Source organism: Lampris incognitus, chromosome 15 (assembly GCF_029633865.1).
Source record: "Lampris incognitus isolate fLamInc1 chromosome 15, fLamInc1.hap2, whole genome shotgun sequence".
NCBI classification, from domain to species: Eukaryota; Metazoa; Chordata; class Actinopteri; order Lampriformes; family Lampridae; genus Lampris; species Lampris incognitus.
Window position 1 is genome coordinate 17,053,552 of NC_079225.1, and position 17,824 is coordinate 17,071,375.

Consider the following 17,824-nt stretch of genomic DNA (forward strand, 5'->3'; position numbering starts at 1 on the left):
TTTTTAAAAAAAAAAAGACTCCTCATAGCCCGATAATACTTACTATGATGCAGACGATAAATATATCACAAAAACATACAGCCGCTTGCAGAACTGGTCAGACTATTTCAGAGGGGGAAGGGTGGGTCACCTGTGATGAGGGTGGGCGTAGCGTCCACCATGATGCTCGTCCCTGGCCCATGTGCAGGACAGGCTGTGTGTTTATTTGCCTGCATGGGCCGGGCCGTGTTGTTCAGCATGCAGCAAGAGTTTATTCAGGTTGACAGACTGGGAGGTAGTGAAACTAGAACGACCCAAACTCCCCAGCGTGTCTGTGTGCTAGCAGCCGGCTGCAGCAGGTGTGTGTGTGCATGCGTGTGTGTGCATGCGTGTGCGGTATCTTTACTCGACATTTGCATTCCACCGGTCCACATTCATGCACCTCTCGGCCAAACGCGGGTTTGGATTACACGCTCCGCACGGTGGACTACCAACTTCCACTACACATGAAACCAAACGCTCAAATGCCGACGTCACTCACACAAAGTGCTGAGAATTGACCTTGTGTTGATACTTTCCCCGCTCTTACACACCAACACCGACGCCTGCCAACCTGCTGACGCTGTGACGGCGGCAGTAAACCCAAACGCTGCGGCGCTGAAGTGTTTTAGTTAAAGCTGGTGCAAGAACAATGGCAGATTTTTTTTTAACCTATTTTGAGGGGAAAACAGGGCTCACTGAGCTTGCATGCTCTTCTCTGAAAGAAATTAAATCCTATTACACACACACCTGTACACCCCTCATGTGTCGACTGTTGGCCGCTGTGCAGCACAACTACGAGAAGACAATTAAGCGGAATTTTTGCTGGCAAGACACTTAAGCTTTTGATCTGATGTTGACAAAACATGAAGTAAATGTTGCCCTACCTGCTACGTAGGTGTAGGCTGCCAAAGCGTTGCTAATGAGGGCCATGTTGGCACCGGCGGTGGAGTTGATGATGGGATTAATATCCGGGGTTCGCGGAGGACCTTCTCCTCTTCCTCCTCCTCCTCCTTCTGAATTCTTCTCCTCCTCGGAGTATGAGCCGGACTCTCTGACCCGCTTCCTCTCTTCAAAGGGAGAGACAGACAGACCAGGAAAGTTCTACTTTAAAGAAGCGGTCCAGGAGTCGACCCACCCGCTTAACACTCCATAAAAGTGCATGGAAAATAGATCTATGTTCAAAATCTTGAGCCGAGGAGGTGTGACGGATAGCCAGACTGATGTTTCATTGGGTGTTGTGGCCAGATTGTACGTGAGGAGTTCCTCAAACACCTCATCATCCCCACACATACACATGCTGGTTTGGGCTGTTTACTGTAAAAGCAAACAAACTGTGCACCGATATGGTGTATTTTGACTGAGGAAGTGTGACTACTGCAGCGAGATCACTGAGTCACACACACGCACACGCACACACACACACACACACACACACACACACACACACACACACACACACACACACACACACACACACACACACACACACTACATGCATGCACAATCCCTTAGTGGTTTAGATGCTTCAGGAGGAGGCACCACACATACCACAATCTTTGTCTCCCGCACACGGCGAGAGACAGAGAGAGAGAGGGAGAGAGAAGGGGGGAGAGAAAGAGAGAGAGAGGGAAAGAGAGAGATGGAGAGAGAGGGGAGAGAGAGAGAGACGGATTCGTGTGATTCACAAGTTATCATTGCATCTGTTTCTTGCAAATTCATTCTGACTCAGGTCATTCTGGGAACAGAACCCCATGGAAAGATTTAGACTCTGGAAGTCTTTCAGAAATCCCCCTCCTCCTCCAATAAAATCTCCTAAAAGGACTATTTATAGATGGGAAACAAGTGTTTCTTCTGAATTTTCCTCCCAACATCAGTCCTCCCACCGTATAGACGACAGCCTGTGTTGTGCACGCTGTGCGAGGGAGCTGGAATTGGAGGCCAAAGGAGCCTACAACGACTGTTCCTAATGAATAGGGTTTCGGGCTCATTCCGTACACTTAGCTCTGGTTAATGTGAAATCCAACTCTGACTTGATAAAACAGACATGCGCCTGTTTAGCCCCACGTTGACCAGGAACGTTTGGCTGGAAGTAAAACACTTCATGGAAACAGCCAAAGTCAACATGGACTAGGCCTAAATTTGGAATTTGGTGACCTGAGAGTTGAATGTGTGTGCGTGTGTGTGTGTGTGTGTGTGTGTGTGTGTGTGTGTGTGTGTGTGTGTGTGTGTCTTCTCCTGGATTGCCACCTTGCCGTGGTTGAGAAGCTTGTGTGTACCAATGATCCCAAGAGCTATGCCGTCTGGAGCGTGGCTCCTGGTAGGGTCACCCAAGGTGGACGGGTCAAGGAGGTGGTTCCAGACGAAGCGCGATCCAACAAAGACCTCAACGGTGGAACTGGGGGTAGATGTCTCCAGGTCACAACGGCAGTGAAGGCGGATGAAGGCTGCAACAGAGGGTGGTCTCAAATCGTCTTGGTTCGCCATGCCATTGGACTCTGGCCACCCCCAGCTAAGGACAGTGTGGTGGCTGCAGGCGCATCAGCAACTCCACGTGCTCAGGCGTCCTCCCATTATGTGGCTCCAGGATCGGCCTCTACATCCCACCTGAGGACCCAGAGGGACCCAGAGGGAGGACGGTCATACTCGACCCCGAGTGACCACCGATGATGATGATGATGATGTCGTGTGTGTGTGAGACTCAGTAATCTCATTGCAATAGTATCAATGATCTCTCTTGAGCATGCGCATGCATGCAGACATGGATGTTTGAGTCTACCAGTATGATTTTTAAATTTTTTTTTGGTTGGTGTGCATGGGCATCCCTGGTGTTCTGTCACACATACGAGTGGCCTCTAACTGCTGAAGCTGTAAAAGGTGCATCAGGCCCCTCTTTATTTAAGAGCAGTTTAGGGTGGAACTCCTGACTAAGTGGTTCCACCTGGACCCACTGCGGTGATGCACACATCGGTAAGCATTCAACTGAATCCGAGCCCCTGGGGACAGGACTCGACCGTGTGGACGATCTGAAGCGTTAGTGTGTGTTGGCACTGCAGCTTAGACTCTCATCCACAGGGGACGTGGAAGAAAAGTCACGGCGGAACCGAGAAGACATCGCTCTACATCTCTGAGGAAGATAGCTGACCAGGGATAGCTACCCATTCAGAGGACATGGAAAAAGGGCGCTTGGATTACTGGTCAGACAACACAGTAGTGAAACCAGGAGGTGGAAAAGAAAAAAAGAAAAAGAAATCGGCATATGTGAAAGCAATTTTGAATTAATAGGTGGCCACTTTGAAACTGGAATCTAAAATAAATAATGGCTCCACGGTGCAATACCTCCCATTGACACAGATGTAAACAGAGAGAACTCGCCACCGAAAAGAGGTTAAAGGTCAGGAAAATACACAGAATGTGTAGAAATTAGGAATGAGGAGGTGTAGAAGGAAAAGAGAGAGGCTCTAACAGGATTTCTCCCCCCCCCCCCTTTTCCTCCCCAATTGTATCCGGCCAATTCCTCCACTCTTCCGAGTCATCCACCCCCGTCTGGCGCAGACTACCACGTGCCTCCTCCGATACATGTGGAGTCGCCAGCCGCTTCTTTTCTCCTGACAGTGAGGAGTTTCACCAGGGGGATATAGCACGTGGGAGGGTCACGCTATTTCCCCGAGTTCCCCCTCTCCCCTGAACAGGCGACCCGACCGACCAGAGGAGGCGCTAGTGCAGTGACAAGGAGACATACCCACAACCGGCTTCCCACCCTAATCGTGTCTGTAGGGATGCCCGACCAAGCCGGAGGTAACACGGGGATTTGAACTGGCGATCCCCGTGTTGGTAGGCAACGGAACGGGCCGCCACGCTACCCAGACGCACTAACAGGATTTGTAAGTCTGGCCTTCAAGTGTCCAATGTGGTACAATTCAACGTTAGCAGGCCGGACTTGGTGTTTTGTGGACTTGGTATGGGTTGGTCGACTCAACGGATGGGTTCACCCACAGTGTGTATATTACTCATCCGTCAAACAAATTCTCCACTCATGACTTTGTCCCAAGGAGGCGAGAGAACACAAATGAGTCGGATCGGACAGAGATCAGACATGATGTCTTTATTTACAGTAAATGCTGCCCTATCTGGCCCATTACATCAGAGACGGAGATGGGGTTTTCGACATCAAACTCAGCTTGTGAGGCCGGTGTGAGGAAGTAAAGTCATTCATGCGCACAAAACTTTCCACCACACAGCAGCCATTCCTCCTCCTTCTCCTCCTCTCTCTCTCTATCATTCCTCAATCATTTTTCGATCCTCCGGTCAGTGTAATTCTAGTAGCTTAGCGGAGTAATTAGTGTGCTGGACTGAGGCCATCAGCCCTCATGAATAACGCTTTGTTTGATTTTCATCCTTGCTGTTTTCTGTTTTTCATTCTGTCATTCCTTTGGCCGCTCTCTCTCTCTCTCCCCCTTGATCTTTCTCTCTTTCTCGCTCTCTCTTGCTCTCTCTCTAATTCTCTCTCGCTCTCTCTCTCCCTTGCTCTTTCTTTCTTGCTCTGACTCCTCTCTCTGTCTCCCTCACTCTTTCTCTCTCTCTCTCATTCTCTCTCTTTCGCTCTTTCTCTCTCTCGCTCTCTCGCTCTCTCCTCTCTCTGTCTCCCTCACTCTTTCTCTCTCTCTCATTCTCTCTCCTCTCTCTGTCTCCCTCGCTCTTTCTCTCTCTCTCTCATTCTCTCTCCTCTCTCTGTCTCCCTCGCTCTCTCTCTCTCTCTCATTCTCTCTCCTTCGCTCTTTCTCTCTCTCGCTCTCACTCCTCTCTCTGTCTCCCTCACTCTTTCTCTCTCTCTCTCATTCTCTCTCCTCTCTGTCTCCCTCGCTCTTTCTCTCTCTCTCTCCCTCTCTCTCGCTCGCGCTCTCTCTGACTTGCTCTCTCTCTCCCTGTCTCTCCCTCGCTCTTTCTCTCTCTCATTCTCTCTCTCGCTCTCTCTCTCTCCGACTCTCTTTTTTCAGTTTCTCTGTCAGTCTCGCTCTCGTTCTCTGTAAACCTGACATTATGAAAGACTGATTTAGACCTCGAAAACCAACATATTTTTCAGACCAATCATCGTAAAATGGCACAAGCCGATGGCTCTGCTAGGACACATATGGAAATAGTTGAACCCCAGCTGACTTTAAATATATGTATATCTGTGCCCTGACTGTGGAGACCTGAATTACAATGTTCATTGGCGCCTGGGAGGCCTGGGGACTGTTTAATGTTTCGTGTTTGCCACGCTAGGCTGCTTGTGTGTGTTGTGTGTGTGTGCGTGTGTGTGTGCGGATGCACATGCAAATGTGTTTGCGATGTTGCTCACCTGGAACAGTGTCAGAGGTCTTGACTAAGGTCCCCTCTGGGGGGGCGCTGTCTCCCACCACGTTGGGGTCATGGACGCTGGGCGGCGGGGGGTACACTGGGGGGTTTGGGCCTGGCTCCTGGAGTAACTTCTTTGGAACTTCGAAGGGAGTCATAGATGCACCAAAGGGGCGAGGTTGGGGGGGGGGGTGAAGAGGGGATGAAGAAAAAGACAGACAGAAATGGAGAACGATTAAATAACAGTGCAATGTGTGCATGCTCGCCGACAGGCAAACCTCTCAGTACTTCCAGTGAAACCCGACAGTCCTTCGCTTTGCCCTTCGGCTGTTATCTGTCTATGAAGATGTAAGCAGAGAGGTGATGGTATTTACCAGTATAATCTGGCAACGACCTCAATTATACTCAGTTTAAAGTGGTACACCGATGCAGTGTTTTTCACAGTACCATTATGGAGTTCCAGTTAGCACCTCCTTGATTGAAGTGCAAGCTTGTTGAGGTCTGAGATGTTTAACAGGAGCCTGCTGCTCCTCTTAAACAGCCACATGCACACAGCTGTGACAGACGCTTTATTTTTAAAGGAAACTTGAGAGGAGCTTAAAAAGATACGAAACTCTCCGGCCATTTTTTTTTCCTCCTTGGGCGAGCGAGAAAATAAATCAGCCTTTGCTGTGGTGCATCGTCAAACAACACGAGAGTGAGAAACTGAGCTATGAATGAGACGGTCTGTAGACACAGCACCGTGACAGTGATTCACACACTCCTCCTGACCCTGCGCCGCTTTTCCCGAAAGTTATGCTCCCCTCGGCCCTCCGGCCCCTACCGCCGCCCCCTAACCTCACAGCGTCCTGTGAGTCAGGGAGTCTGCACTCGTCCTCCCCAGACACAAACCCACAATGCACTGGGCTATACATTCCTGCCCCCTCACATTTGGTTTTGGACGATCGACCACATTCTGGTCACTGTGTTGGTCTGTCCTGCCAGATCACATGTGATTTACAGTGCAACAGACTGCCCTGTCTGTCTGCCTGCCTATCTGTCTGTCCCCGCCTGCCAGCCAGTCTGTCTGTCTGTTTATCTGTCTGCCTGCCTGTCTGTCTGTCTGTCGGTCTGTCTGCCCTTCTGTCAGTCTGTCTGTCTGCCTGCCTGCCTGTCTGTCTGTTGATCCGTCTGTCTGTCTGCCCTTCTGTCAGTCTGTCTCTCTGTCTGCCTGCCTGTCTGTCTTCCTGCCTGCCTGCCGGTCTGTCTGTCTGCCTGCCTGTCGGTCTGTCTGCCTGCCTGCCTGCCTGTCTGTCGGTCTGTCTGCCCTTCTTTCAGTCTGTCTGTCTGCCTGCCTGCCTGCCTGTCGGTGTGTCTGTCTGTCTGTCTGCCCTACTGTCAGTCTGTCTGTCTGCCTGATTGCCTGTCGGTCTGTCTGCCCTTCTGTCAGTCTGTCTGTCTGCCTGCCTGCATGCCTGCCTGTCGGTCTGTTGCTCTGTCAGTCTGTCTGTCTGCCTGCCTGCATGCCTGCCTGTCAGTCTGTTGCTCTGTCTGTCTGCCTGTCTGCCTGTCTGTCTGTCGGTCTGCCTGCCTGCCTGTTGGTCTGTCTGTCGGTCTGTCTGCCCTTCTGTCGATCTGTCTGTCTGCCTGCCTGTCGGTCTGTTGCTCTGTCGGTCTGTCTGCTTGCCTGCCTGCCTGCCTGCCTGCCTGTCTGCCTGCCTGCCTGTTGGTCTGCCTGTCTGCCTGCCTGCCTGCCTGCCTGTCTGCCTGCCTGCCTGTTGGTCTGCCTGCCTGCCTGTTGGTCTGCCTGCCTGCCTGCCTGCCTGCCTGCCTGCCTGCCTGTCTGCCCTCCTACCTTTCCATTCTGTTGCTCCAGACAACAGTATAAGGTGAAAAAGTGCTCCATTTGTTCAAAAGCTTCAGTGACTAAATACCCTGACGGGACATGTTTATATATGCAGCGCTTCAAAAGCCAATTAAAGGGGGGTTGCAAACTGCACATAGTATTCCTGAAAGCCGAGGCCCCCTTTCACTGGAAACGAATTACACACGGACTACATATACACATTACATACAAGACAATATAACGTTATGCAAACATTTCTGTTCGGGTGCTGTATGGTTATATATCATAAAGCTTTAACGCAACGACCACTTGCCTCCTCTGAGACCTGGCACGGCGGAGAGGCACTATAACTCTGTTGCTTTCATCATCATGAGGAGCCTATCATCTCTTTTCACTGAGGTTACACTTGGGCATGTCGCAGTGGGCCGATCAGAGCTTTAAAGAGTCATAAAGCTAACCCCGACTTCGCTCTGCTGGAAAGCGGTCCAGCGCAGCAGCTGTGCCGAATACGCCGAGACTTCAAACGGTCCCGGCGACTCTCGCGTCGGCCTCGGGGCTTTCGCTCGGCATCATCAAAAGGCCCGGACTCGGGCTCCAGACCCGAGCCGAGGAGCGCTCGCAAGTGCTTTCTAGTACTGGTCTCAGTCTCCTCGGAGCATCACATGCATGGGACTTATCGCATGACAGGGACATTTAGACGAGTTGTCAGTGATAGAAAAGGCTTTCTCACATTCTCTCATACTGTCATGGCACGCTGTCCTCTGTGGCAAGCCACGCCCCTTTCTCACCCAAATCTGCTAAAATAGAACCAGACAAAGCCCCTCCAAAGAATAGTGAACCCAGGTCTGGTTGGCACAGACTAAATAAACAGAGAAATCCATACATGGAGGGGGGGAGAGCGGAGACAGCAGGGACGTGGAGAGATTGAGAAATGTGATTGGGTCGAGCAGCTCCCCCTGTCCGTCCTCATCAGTCTGACACACTAATCATGGGTCTTATACTAACCCCCCACCCCCCACCCCCCAGCACCACCCCGCACCATGCTGCTACCAGCTTTTCGCCCCGCCCTGATTACAGCCTTCTGATTGGCCCTAATTGGCTGCACATGTGGCCCAGGGTCACAGTATAGGAGATGCTATGGTGTGACACACACACACACACACACACGCACACACAGGCTAAAAAAATACAGACAGTGGTGTCAATTCATGAAACAATGCATTTCCAAACTGCAACACACACACACACATGCATGTACACTAACATGCTGCACCAAACACCATTTGGATACACACCCTCATCACAAATGTGCTAACATCCAGTATACTAGTCTCACACACATACAAGCACACACATGTACAGAAACACACACCGACACTAACATCGTGTAACGAATTCAGGGGGCAGCCGGGAAGCGAACCCGGGTCTCCCGCACCACGGGCGACCACACCAACCAGTCGATTAGAGGGTCCGACCCGTTAGCCAAGGGCTAGCGAGTCTGGTCATCCGTGGTCGTTACACTACATTTTAACATGACACAAAATATTTTGTCGTTACCCTCCCCCAACCCTTTTCTCCCCCCTTTTTTCTCCCAATTGTACTTGGCCAATTACCCTATTTTTCTGAGCTGCCCCGGTCATTGCTCCACCCCCTCTGCTGACCCGGGGAGGGCTGCAGACTACCACATGCCTCCTCCCATACATGTGGAGTCACCAGCCGCTTCTTTCCACCTGACAGTGAGGAGTTTCGCCAGGGGGACGTAGCGCGTGGGAGGATCACGCTATTCCCCCCAGTTCCCCCTCCCCCCCAAACAGGCGCCCTGACCGACCAGAGGAGGCACTACTGCAGCGACCAGGACACACACCCACATCCGGCTTCCCACCCGCAGACACGGCCAATTGTGTCTGTAGGGACGCCCGACCAAGCCGGAGGTAACATGGGGATTCGAACCGGCGATCCCCTTGTTGGTAGGCAACGGAATAGACCGCTACGCTACCCGGACGCCCTCTCCCCCAACACTTTGTTAAAGGTTGCATCCTTCGCTGCAGCTTTCTGCTGATGTTTTCCCCGAGGCTTTCTCCTGGGCTTGCCGACGTGGGACTCGGCAGCGGTCCTTACGGCGTACAGCAATGGCCACCGCTCCTCTTAAAATAACAGTCAGAGGGCAAATCCCTTCAGAATGAATGCCCACAAACCACCCTTAAAAAAGGGGCCAAGCAGTAAAAGTGTACCATTGAGAGACAGGGAAAGAGAGGGAGGAGAGGCTGGAAGGTAGAGAAATGGGACACATAAATCACTCCTTATAGCTTTATAATGACACACTTGCATAATGAACGTCGCACAAACGAGTCCGCTTAGTTCCTATCGTAACCCCGCCAAACTGGCGATCTGCCATTGTTCTACCTCATGCTCGGAGAGCCAGGAGCCCCGCAGCACCCCAGGGGTGGAGAATGGGTGGTGTGTGTGTGTGTGTGTGTGTGTGTGTGTGTGTGTGTGTGTGTGTGTGTGTGTGTGTGTGTGTGTGTGTGTGTGTGTGCGGGGGGGAGGGGGAGGGGGGTATAAAGGCTGGAGGGAGTGAAGCTGGAGCCAGGGCTTGGGAGGCAAGCAGAGTGCCCATAACAATGGAGACTGTTTACACTGGCAGAGCTCGACCGTGTTTTCACTGGACTCAGGACGACGTTCCTGTGTGTGTTTGTGTGTGTGTGTGTGTGTGTGTGTGTATGTGTGTGTGTGTGTGTGTGTGTGTGTGTGTGTGTGTGTGTGTGTGTGTGTGTGTGTGTGTGCGCTTGGGGGCAAAGTTTGGACACTGACAACTTAATATTAAACCGCTCTGGAGAATAACCTTACCTGGGGCCAACAAAAACACCTCTAAAGCCTTTCTGTGGGTTAAATGACCACAGACAGCAGAAAGGTGGCGTTTGTTGCACAAGAGAAACACAGGTACCGATGAGTTTAGACAAACACACTAAAGTCCCCCCTTCCCCCCCTTTTTCTCCCCAGTTGTAGCCGGCCAATTGCACCGCTCTTCCGGGCCGTCCCGGTCGCTGCTCCACCCCCTCTGCCGATCCGGGGAGGGCTGCAGACTACCACATGCCTCCTCCGTGACGGTGAGGAGTTTCACCAGGAGGAGATCACGCTATTCCCCCCCAGTTCCCCCTCCCCCCCGAACAGGTGCCCCGACTGACCAGAGGAGGCTTCCCACCCGCAGACACGGCCAACTGTTTCTGTAGGGACGCCCGACCAAGCCGGAGGGAACACGGGGATTCGAACCGGCGACACTTAGCTGACCCTTTGTATCATCATCCAGTAACCTTCACCTGCTGCACACACACCATGCCCGGCCCTTCCAAACACCACGGCTGACTGGCCAGCCCTGTCTAGTGGCTGACTGGCCCCCCCTGTCCGGCCCGGGGTGAGGGGTGAGTAAGGGGGAGGGCTGAGGTGAGGCAGGAGGGGAAATAAACACAGAGAGTGTCTCTGCTTGAGAAAACAGGGGAACAAAAACGTGAAGAGAGTAAAAACAAAGACGGGATGAAATAGCAGCGATGTGAAGATGTGGTTGAAGAGCACTGAAACAATATCACGTTGGTGTGCGTGTGTGTGTGTGTGTGTGTGTGTGTGTGTGTGTGTTGAAGGAGACTGAGCAACAGCGTCTGGTTTCAATCAGATCACAGCCGATGCCTACATAATTTACAACATTCAAGTGCTGTCCAAAGCCCAAAGCTCGCGTAATATATGTGCACACACACACACACACACACACACACACACACACACATACAAGGACACACACATACACACGCACGCGCGCACACACACAAAAGGTTGACACTATAGACTTGAACACAGACTAAGAAAAGACCCACAACGCTGTTTCTATCTTATTTCTCCAACTGACTAACTGTCATCTGAAGTCACACACAAACACACACGTATACACATAGACCTACACATGCACGTGCACACACGGCCATTTCTTACTGGGTTAATGGCATTCCTGGGGAACGACACAGGCAAGGTGAATAGGGCAGGAGTTGAAGGTGTCGAGAACGCATTCCTCCTCCCCGCCCTCCTCCCTCCATCCCCCATCACCACACTCTAACAGGTTCCAGCTGACGAGAGCTGACTGGCTGTGTGTGTGTGTCTGTGTGTGTGTGTGTGCTTGTCTAGGTATATGAATGTGATGGCGTTACAGAGGAGGGGACGGGGTGTATGAAGGATGGTTTGAGAGAACAGGACTGGTCCACGTGGACACAAGTGAGGCAGAGTCAGTGAAGATGTGCGAAGATGTGAGCATGTGTGTGTGTGTGTGTGTGTCTGTGTGTGTGTGTGTCTGTGTGTGTGGGGCATCTGGAGATGGGATCCGACCTGCCCTCGCCTCAGCCAAGCCGAGGCATTAGCTTCATGTTTATCTTGCCCAGGCTGAGGACGATCTCGTGCCCATTGCAGAACTCGTGCCGTGAAAATGGCAGCGTGGGTTTGAGACTGTGTGTGTTGTGGATGTGCACCCCGCATCGTGTGCGCCTGCATAATGAAGTGTATGCGTGTCACAGGGCATGACCGATGCACTCGTTCCGGTCTTGCATATACAAAGCGGATGAGGTTTTAGTTCTGGTTGTTGGAGTTCTATCGAGGGACCGGCGGTCTGAGAGGAGGGGTTTATCCTGGGCCAGCTGCGTTTGACAGGGGGGCGGAAGAAGCCAAGCTGCTCACCGAGTTGTTGTTCGTTGATTGTTGGTTTGAATCTTGGACGGGAAAAAAAAGCGGGCGGCCCACCGTCCATGACAACTCCTATCAAAATATCTATCTATCCGGGTAGCGTAGCGGCCTATTCCGTTTCCTACCAACACAGGGATTGGCGGTTCAAATCCCCGTGTTACCTCCAGCTTGGTCGGGCGTCCCTACAGACACAATTGGCCGTGTCTGCAGGTGGGAAGCCGGACGTGGGTATGTGTCCTGGTCTCTGCACTAGCGCCTCCTCTGGTCGGTCGGGGCGCCTATTCAGGGAGGAGAGGGAACTGGGGGAGGAATAGCGTGATCCTCCCACACGCTAGGTCCCCCTGGTGAAACTCCTCACTGTCAGGTGAAAAGAAGCGGCTGGCGACTCCACATGTATGGGAGAAGGCATGTGGTAGTCCGCCGCCCTCCCCGGGTCGGCAGAGGGAGTGGAGCAGAAACCGGGACGGAAAAATCCACCCATCTAGCCCTTCATTATCCAAACCGCTTATCCTGCTGTCAGGGTCGCAGGGGATTGGGCACTTGCCGCCCAATCCCCCATCTGTCCAGGGTGCTGCCCAATGGCAGGGAGACACCCTGGACAGGCCATCAGGCCATCACAGGGCAGGGAAAAATCCCCCCCCCCAAAAAAGGAAATAAATCCGGCGGCCCACCGTCCATGACAACTCCCATCAAAATATCTTTGAGTAATATGTCTAATCCCCCCCCCCCCCCCCATTGGATCTGCTGTGGGATCGACAGAAGAACCCGGTGGTTGCCCTCACATCTACCCTGCTCTCAGGTCATCATCGGGCAACTGGTGTGTGCGCAGCAAAGTATTGTTTAGCGAATCTGCTTTCGATGAGGTTAAACAATAAAAGGTGCGGTATGAGCTGCCTGAGACCCGAGGACCCTTCGAATCCTTTTTTGGTGCTTGAAAAAGATTTGGCTTTGTGTTTTTGGCTCTGATCCTGGGACGTTAAATCAAATCAGGGCTTCGAGGAGCGAGTTAAACGGTACCAACGTAACGCAGTAGTGCGGACTTAAAGCTACAACGCTGAAAACTCTCCTTTGGGTTTGGCTCGGTGAAACTGCACAACGGCGATTGCAATGGTACCCGAGTGATCCGAATCCCGGGGATCCCGCTTGAGATGAATGGAGAGTCGCCAGACTTATTAGGTCAGTGTCTTCTCTACACAGATAAAACATGGTTAGACCGGAATATCAGATACTGAATTATTTATTTATTTTGATATACTTTATTAATCCCCACGGGAAATTGTTTTCTGCACTGAACCCATCCTAGCTGTGTAGCTAGGAGCAGTGGGCAGCCGCCGTGCAGTACCAGGGGACCAACTCCAGGTCTTCTTTCCATTGCCTTGCTCAGGGGCACAGACAGGAGTATTAACCCCAACATGCATGTCTTTTTTTGATGGTGGGGGAAACCGGAGCGACCGGAGAAAACCCACCGCAGACACGGGGAGAACATGCAAATTCCACACAGAGGATGACCTGGGATGACCCCCAAGGTTGGACGACCCCGGGATTCGAACCCAGGACCTTCTTGCTGTGGGGCGACAAGCGCTAACCACTGGGCCACCGTGCCGCCAGTGATAATGTTGTAGCATCTGTTGGTAAAGGTCTTTTATAAGTTTTGCTCTACCAAATCTGCTTGTTCACCACGACAACTTCCCTTCTTCGGACTCGCCACCACCTGCTTTATTCTTCCACATTTGGCTGCAAAGGTGAAGATGTACGGTGCATGCGGCGTGTCACTTCTTTTCCGGGCAAACCGTACCCGAGAGAGTTAGCAGTAACATGAACAACCAGTAAAATGTTCGTGATGTGAGTATTTGTGTATTAGCTATTGTCTTTATAGCATTAACAAAAAAGAATATCAGATGAATGCCGAAAGTGTGCCGTATGCACATAGTAACACTGGCTGGTGGAGAAACTGCCTGAAAGGGTCCTAATTTATGGTACAATGGGCTGGAGGGGGGGGGGACCACCGGGCCCCTGTTGTGCTATGGTGTCCCATGCCCTGGACTCAACTGCAAAGCACGGTATATTTTTCACAATGCAAATCCCCGAAGGAGCCTTGTGTGACACACACACGAGCATGCAGGCACACAAGCATGCATGCACACACTCGTACACACAGACGACACAGCACCCTGCCCTGACTGTAGTCCTTCCTGCTTCACAACAACCATCAGTCATGCAACAAAATCCTGTCATCCATACCTCACCGTGGTGTTAGGTCAGACCAAGTGTTGTCTTCACACACACACACACACACACACACACACACACACACACACACACACACACACACACACACACACACACACACACACACACACACACACACACACACACACACACACACACACATACACACACACAGGTGCCTGCAAAGACACCAACACATGCATAGTCACACAGACAGGTGGTGTCATCAGGACAGATGGAGACAGAAATAGGTGCTGTGTTGACACTGTGAAGTCGTAATGATCAGCGTGGAAATAGCTCAGATGTACTGTCCCCCCTCCCCTTCCCCCTGGACCCCACACAGACATCCATTCCATCCATTATCCAAACCGCTTATCGGACTCTGGGTCACGGGATGCTGGAGCCTATCCCCGCAGTCATTGGGCGGTAGGCGGGGAGACACCCTGGACAGGCCGCCAGGCCATCACAGGGCCGACACACACATTCACACCTAGGGACAATTTAGTACGGCTGATTCACCTGACCTACATGTCTCTGGACTGTGGGAGGAAACCGGAGCCCCCGGAGGAAACCCACACAGACACGGGGAGAACATGCAAACTCCACACAGAGGATGACCCGGGACGACCCCCAAGGCTGGACTACCCCGGGGCTCGAATCCAGGACCTTCTTGCTGTGAGGCGACCGCGCTAACCACTGCACCACCGTGCCGCCCCCCCCCCCCCCACACACACACCCACGTTCTTAAATACCCCTGATACTGTCACTAGGTATGATAATCACAACTTCAATCCAAGTCTCGACAAGCCAATGGAAACACACACACGTGCACACACACACGTGCACAAAGACACACAAATCTAAATATGCATTTAATATCTATGGCACGTCATGACATCAGCCTTGTCATCCTTTAGGTATTATGATCCTGGCACTTTACACTGTGAACATTCAAATCAGTATTTCTTTATACATTTTGCAGTAGGAACAGTCAGAAAACATGTCCCTCACAACTGAGTGGATGTACGATCCACACCTTATGCAAGATGCACAAAAGCCCCATGCTGTATTTCTGCAGGTGTGCAGACTACCCTCTTTCAAAGCGTGGACATGAGTTTCGACATTGACCTCTGACCCCACGAGGTTAGAGCGACCTGTGTAAACACTAGCCCGGGAGCCTCGGGTGTTTGCTTTCCCGTGTCTTTATTAGGTGGATGTGGGAGACTTGGGCCCACTGTCCAAGTCAGCACGGCCCCGTCGTTATCTGATGTTCTCCCGGGTCAACAAGGATGTGAGAAACGCTGTGTCATCGAAGCACGCCGCCCGCCTACGCTCACTCCCTCATGTCGGGATTATGAGGTAATGGGATGAGACGTTTTGATTGGTGGAAAGCTGCTGAGCCTGTCAAACAACGCTGATTGAGGGAGGAGAACGGCGTCTCGTGAAAACAGACCGGAGCCACAAAGAGTCACTTGTTGTCACAGAAACTATACAAATAGTGTTGACTGAGTACAGACAGTGCCAGGACCTGTCTAGACACAATCAGCACACAAATAGAGATGGCAGCATGCATCAGGCATGTGTAATGTACCTGCTATATCTCTTCCGAACAATGGCACTCGCTTCAGCAGAACTCAGCAGCAGCTCAGTGTGGGTGAAAGACGGGACAAGTCTTGCTCGGTATTTAAGTCTGCTATTTTCTTCCGTGTACAGGATTTCGCCTCCATTCTCATAGACGTCAAACGACCTGAAATCCTCTGCTGCCCCCCCCCCACTTTTTCTCCCCAGTTGTACCCGTCCAATTACCCCACTCCTCCGAGCCATCCCGGTCACTGCTCCACCCCCCTCTGCTAATCCGGGGAGGGCTGCAGACTACCACATGCCTCCTCTGATACATGTGGAGTCTTTTCACCTGAGAGTGAGGAGTTTCACCAGGGGGACATAGCACATGGGAGGATCACACTATTCCCCCCAGTTCCCCCTCCCCGCCGCCCAAACAGGCGCACCGACCGACCGACCGACCAGAAGAGGCACTAGTGCAGCAACCGGGACACATACCCACATCCGGCTTCCCACCCACAGACACGGCCAATTGTGTCTATAGGGGCGCTTGCCCAAGCCGGAGGTAATACGGGGCTTCGAACCAGCGATCCCCATGTGGGTAGGCAACAGAATAGACCGCCACGCCACCCGGACGCTGCTGTCATTTGTTTGAGGTGTGACACAGAAACAGACCGTGGGGAATGTTCTCATCGCCTCTCCCACTGTCTTCCTCTCTGTTGTGTGAGCAAACCAGGGAACAAATTCGGCGGTGCAATCTCTCAGTGAAAACCAGCAGTGACAGATGGAGTCCTGTGTCATTCAGACGGTGTAGGGGCATCTTCCTGTTTGCTGATGCAGGAATGTGGCTCTGATGTAATCATGAAGATAAATAAAAAGACTGCCGTGCAAGATAACAGCGTGCATGAGGAAGAATGGATTCTCCAGAAGTAAAGACACCGATTGTTCTGTAGTGTTTTTTTCTGTGACTGGTGTTTCCTGTTCTGTGTGTCCGCTTTGCTTTCTGCGTTGTTTTTGATGGTGGGATTAACACCTCATTGAAATCCACTCTTTGTTTGCGTCCCATTCATAGGAGGTACACACACCAGCCCCAACAGGCAGAATGCTTTTTGCAGTTTAGTTACGATGCACTGCTGCTACTTGTTGTTGACTTGTGTGATTAATTAATTAATTAACTTTAGTTTCCTTTATTAATCCCCTTGGGGAAATTCAGTTACTGCAAATTAACCCATCCTAGCTGTGATCCGTTTAGCTAGGAGCAGTGGGCTGCCGCCTTCATGCTGTGCCCGGGGACCAACTCCAGTTCTTCTTTCCACTGCCTTGCTCGGGGGCACAGACAGGAGTATAAACCCTAACATGGATGTTTCTTTTGATGGTGGGAGGAAACCGGAGCACCCGGAGAAAACCCACCGCAGACACGGGGAGAATGTGCAGACTCCACACAGAGGACGACCTGGGATGACCCTCTAGGTTGGACAACCCCGAAGTTTGAATCCAGGACCTTCTTGCTGTGAGGCGACAGCGCTAACCACTGGGCCATCGTGCTGCCCATTATTCCTGTTTTGACAATATTGTTGATATTTAATGTCAGATACAAGCTACGCTACCTATACCTATCTACCTCTGTGTTACCTCTAGCTGCCTCTGTTACCCTGTTGATGTGATGTTGGTGTCGCTTTTTGCCTTTGCCACTATCTACGCCTGAATTTCCCCCACGGGGACCAAAATATTAATTCTGATGCTGGGACCTGTGCCTTCAAGCTGATGGTCAGTCTCCATAGGCACCACACCACCCTGCAGTCACAAGCTATTTCCACCAACAGAGGAACTGCTGAACAAGTAATAGTGTGCCCAATTTCTGCTTATTGATTTTAACAGACGTGCTAAGGTTCTGAGGCGATAAGCCAACCGTGTCTAATGAGCAACCCAGTATTAACAATAAGCACTCTTGTGAGCCAACACAGACAGGAAGGGTGACCATGCAGCATAAGGATGGTTAAGACAGTCTGACCTCAGAGTCACACACAGACCCTCTCTGTGACAGACTGCCTTTTCACTATACGGCAGAATTGACAAGATTGGATTACTCGCCATTGTTCAAAATGAGGCAGGAAATAGCCACAACAAAACAACACA

General features: G+C 51.6%; 1 protein-coding gene across 4 annotated transcripts in view; it reads right to left on the reverse strand.

The window, feature by feature from the left end:
• Positions 1–17,824, reverse strand: part of LOC130124953 (protein eva-1 homolog A) — a 100,392-nt gene that overhangs the window by 3,092 nt on the left and 79,476 nt on the right. For 3 of the 4 annotated variants that reach the window (XM_056294329.1, XM_056294328.1, XM_056294330.1), the window contains 2 exons: positions 5,360–5,497; positions 906–1,088 (listed from right to left, as the gene is read on the reverse strand). In XM_056294329.1, the coding sequence (XP_056150304.1) occupies positions 906–1,088; positions 5,360–5,497 (321 nt within the window). The remainder of the gene's footprint in view (positions 1–905; positions 1,089–5,359; positions 5,498–17,824) is intronic. The other variant, XM_056294331.1, reaches the window with a different exon arrangement.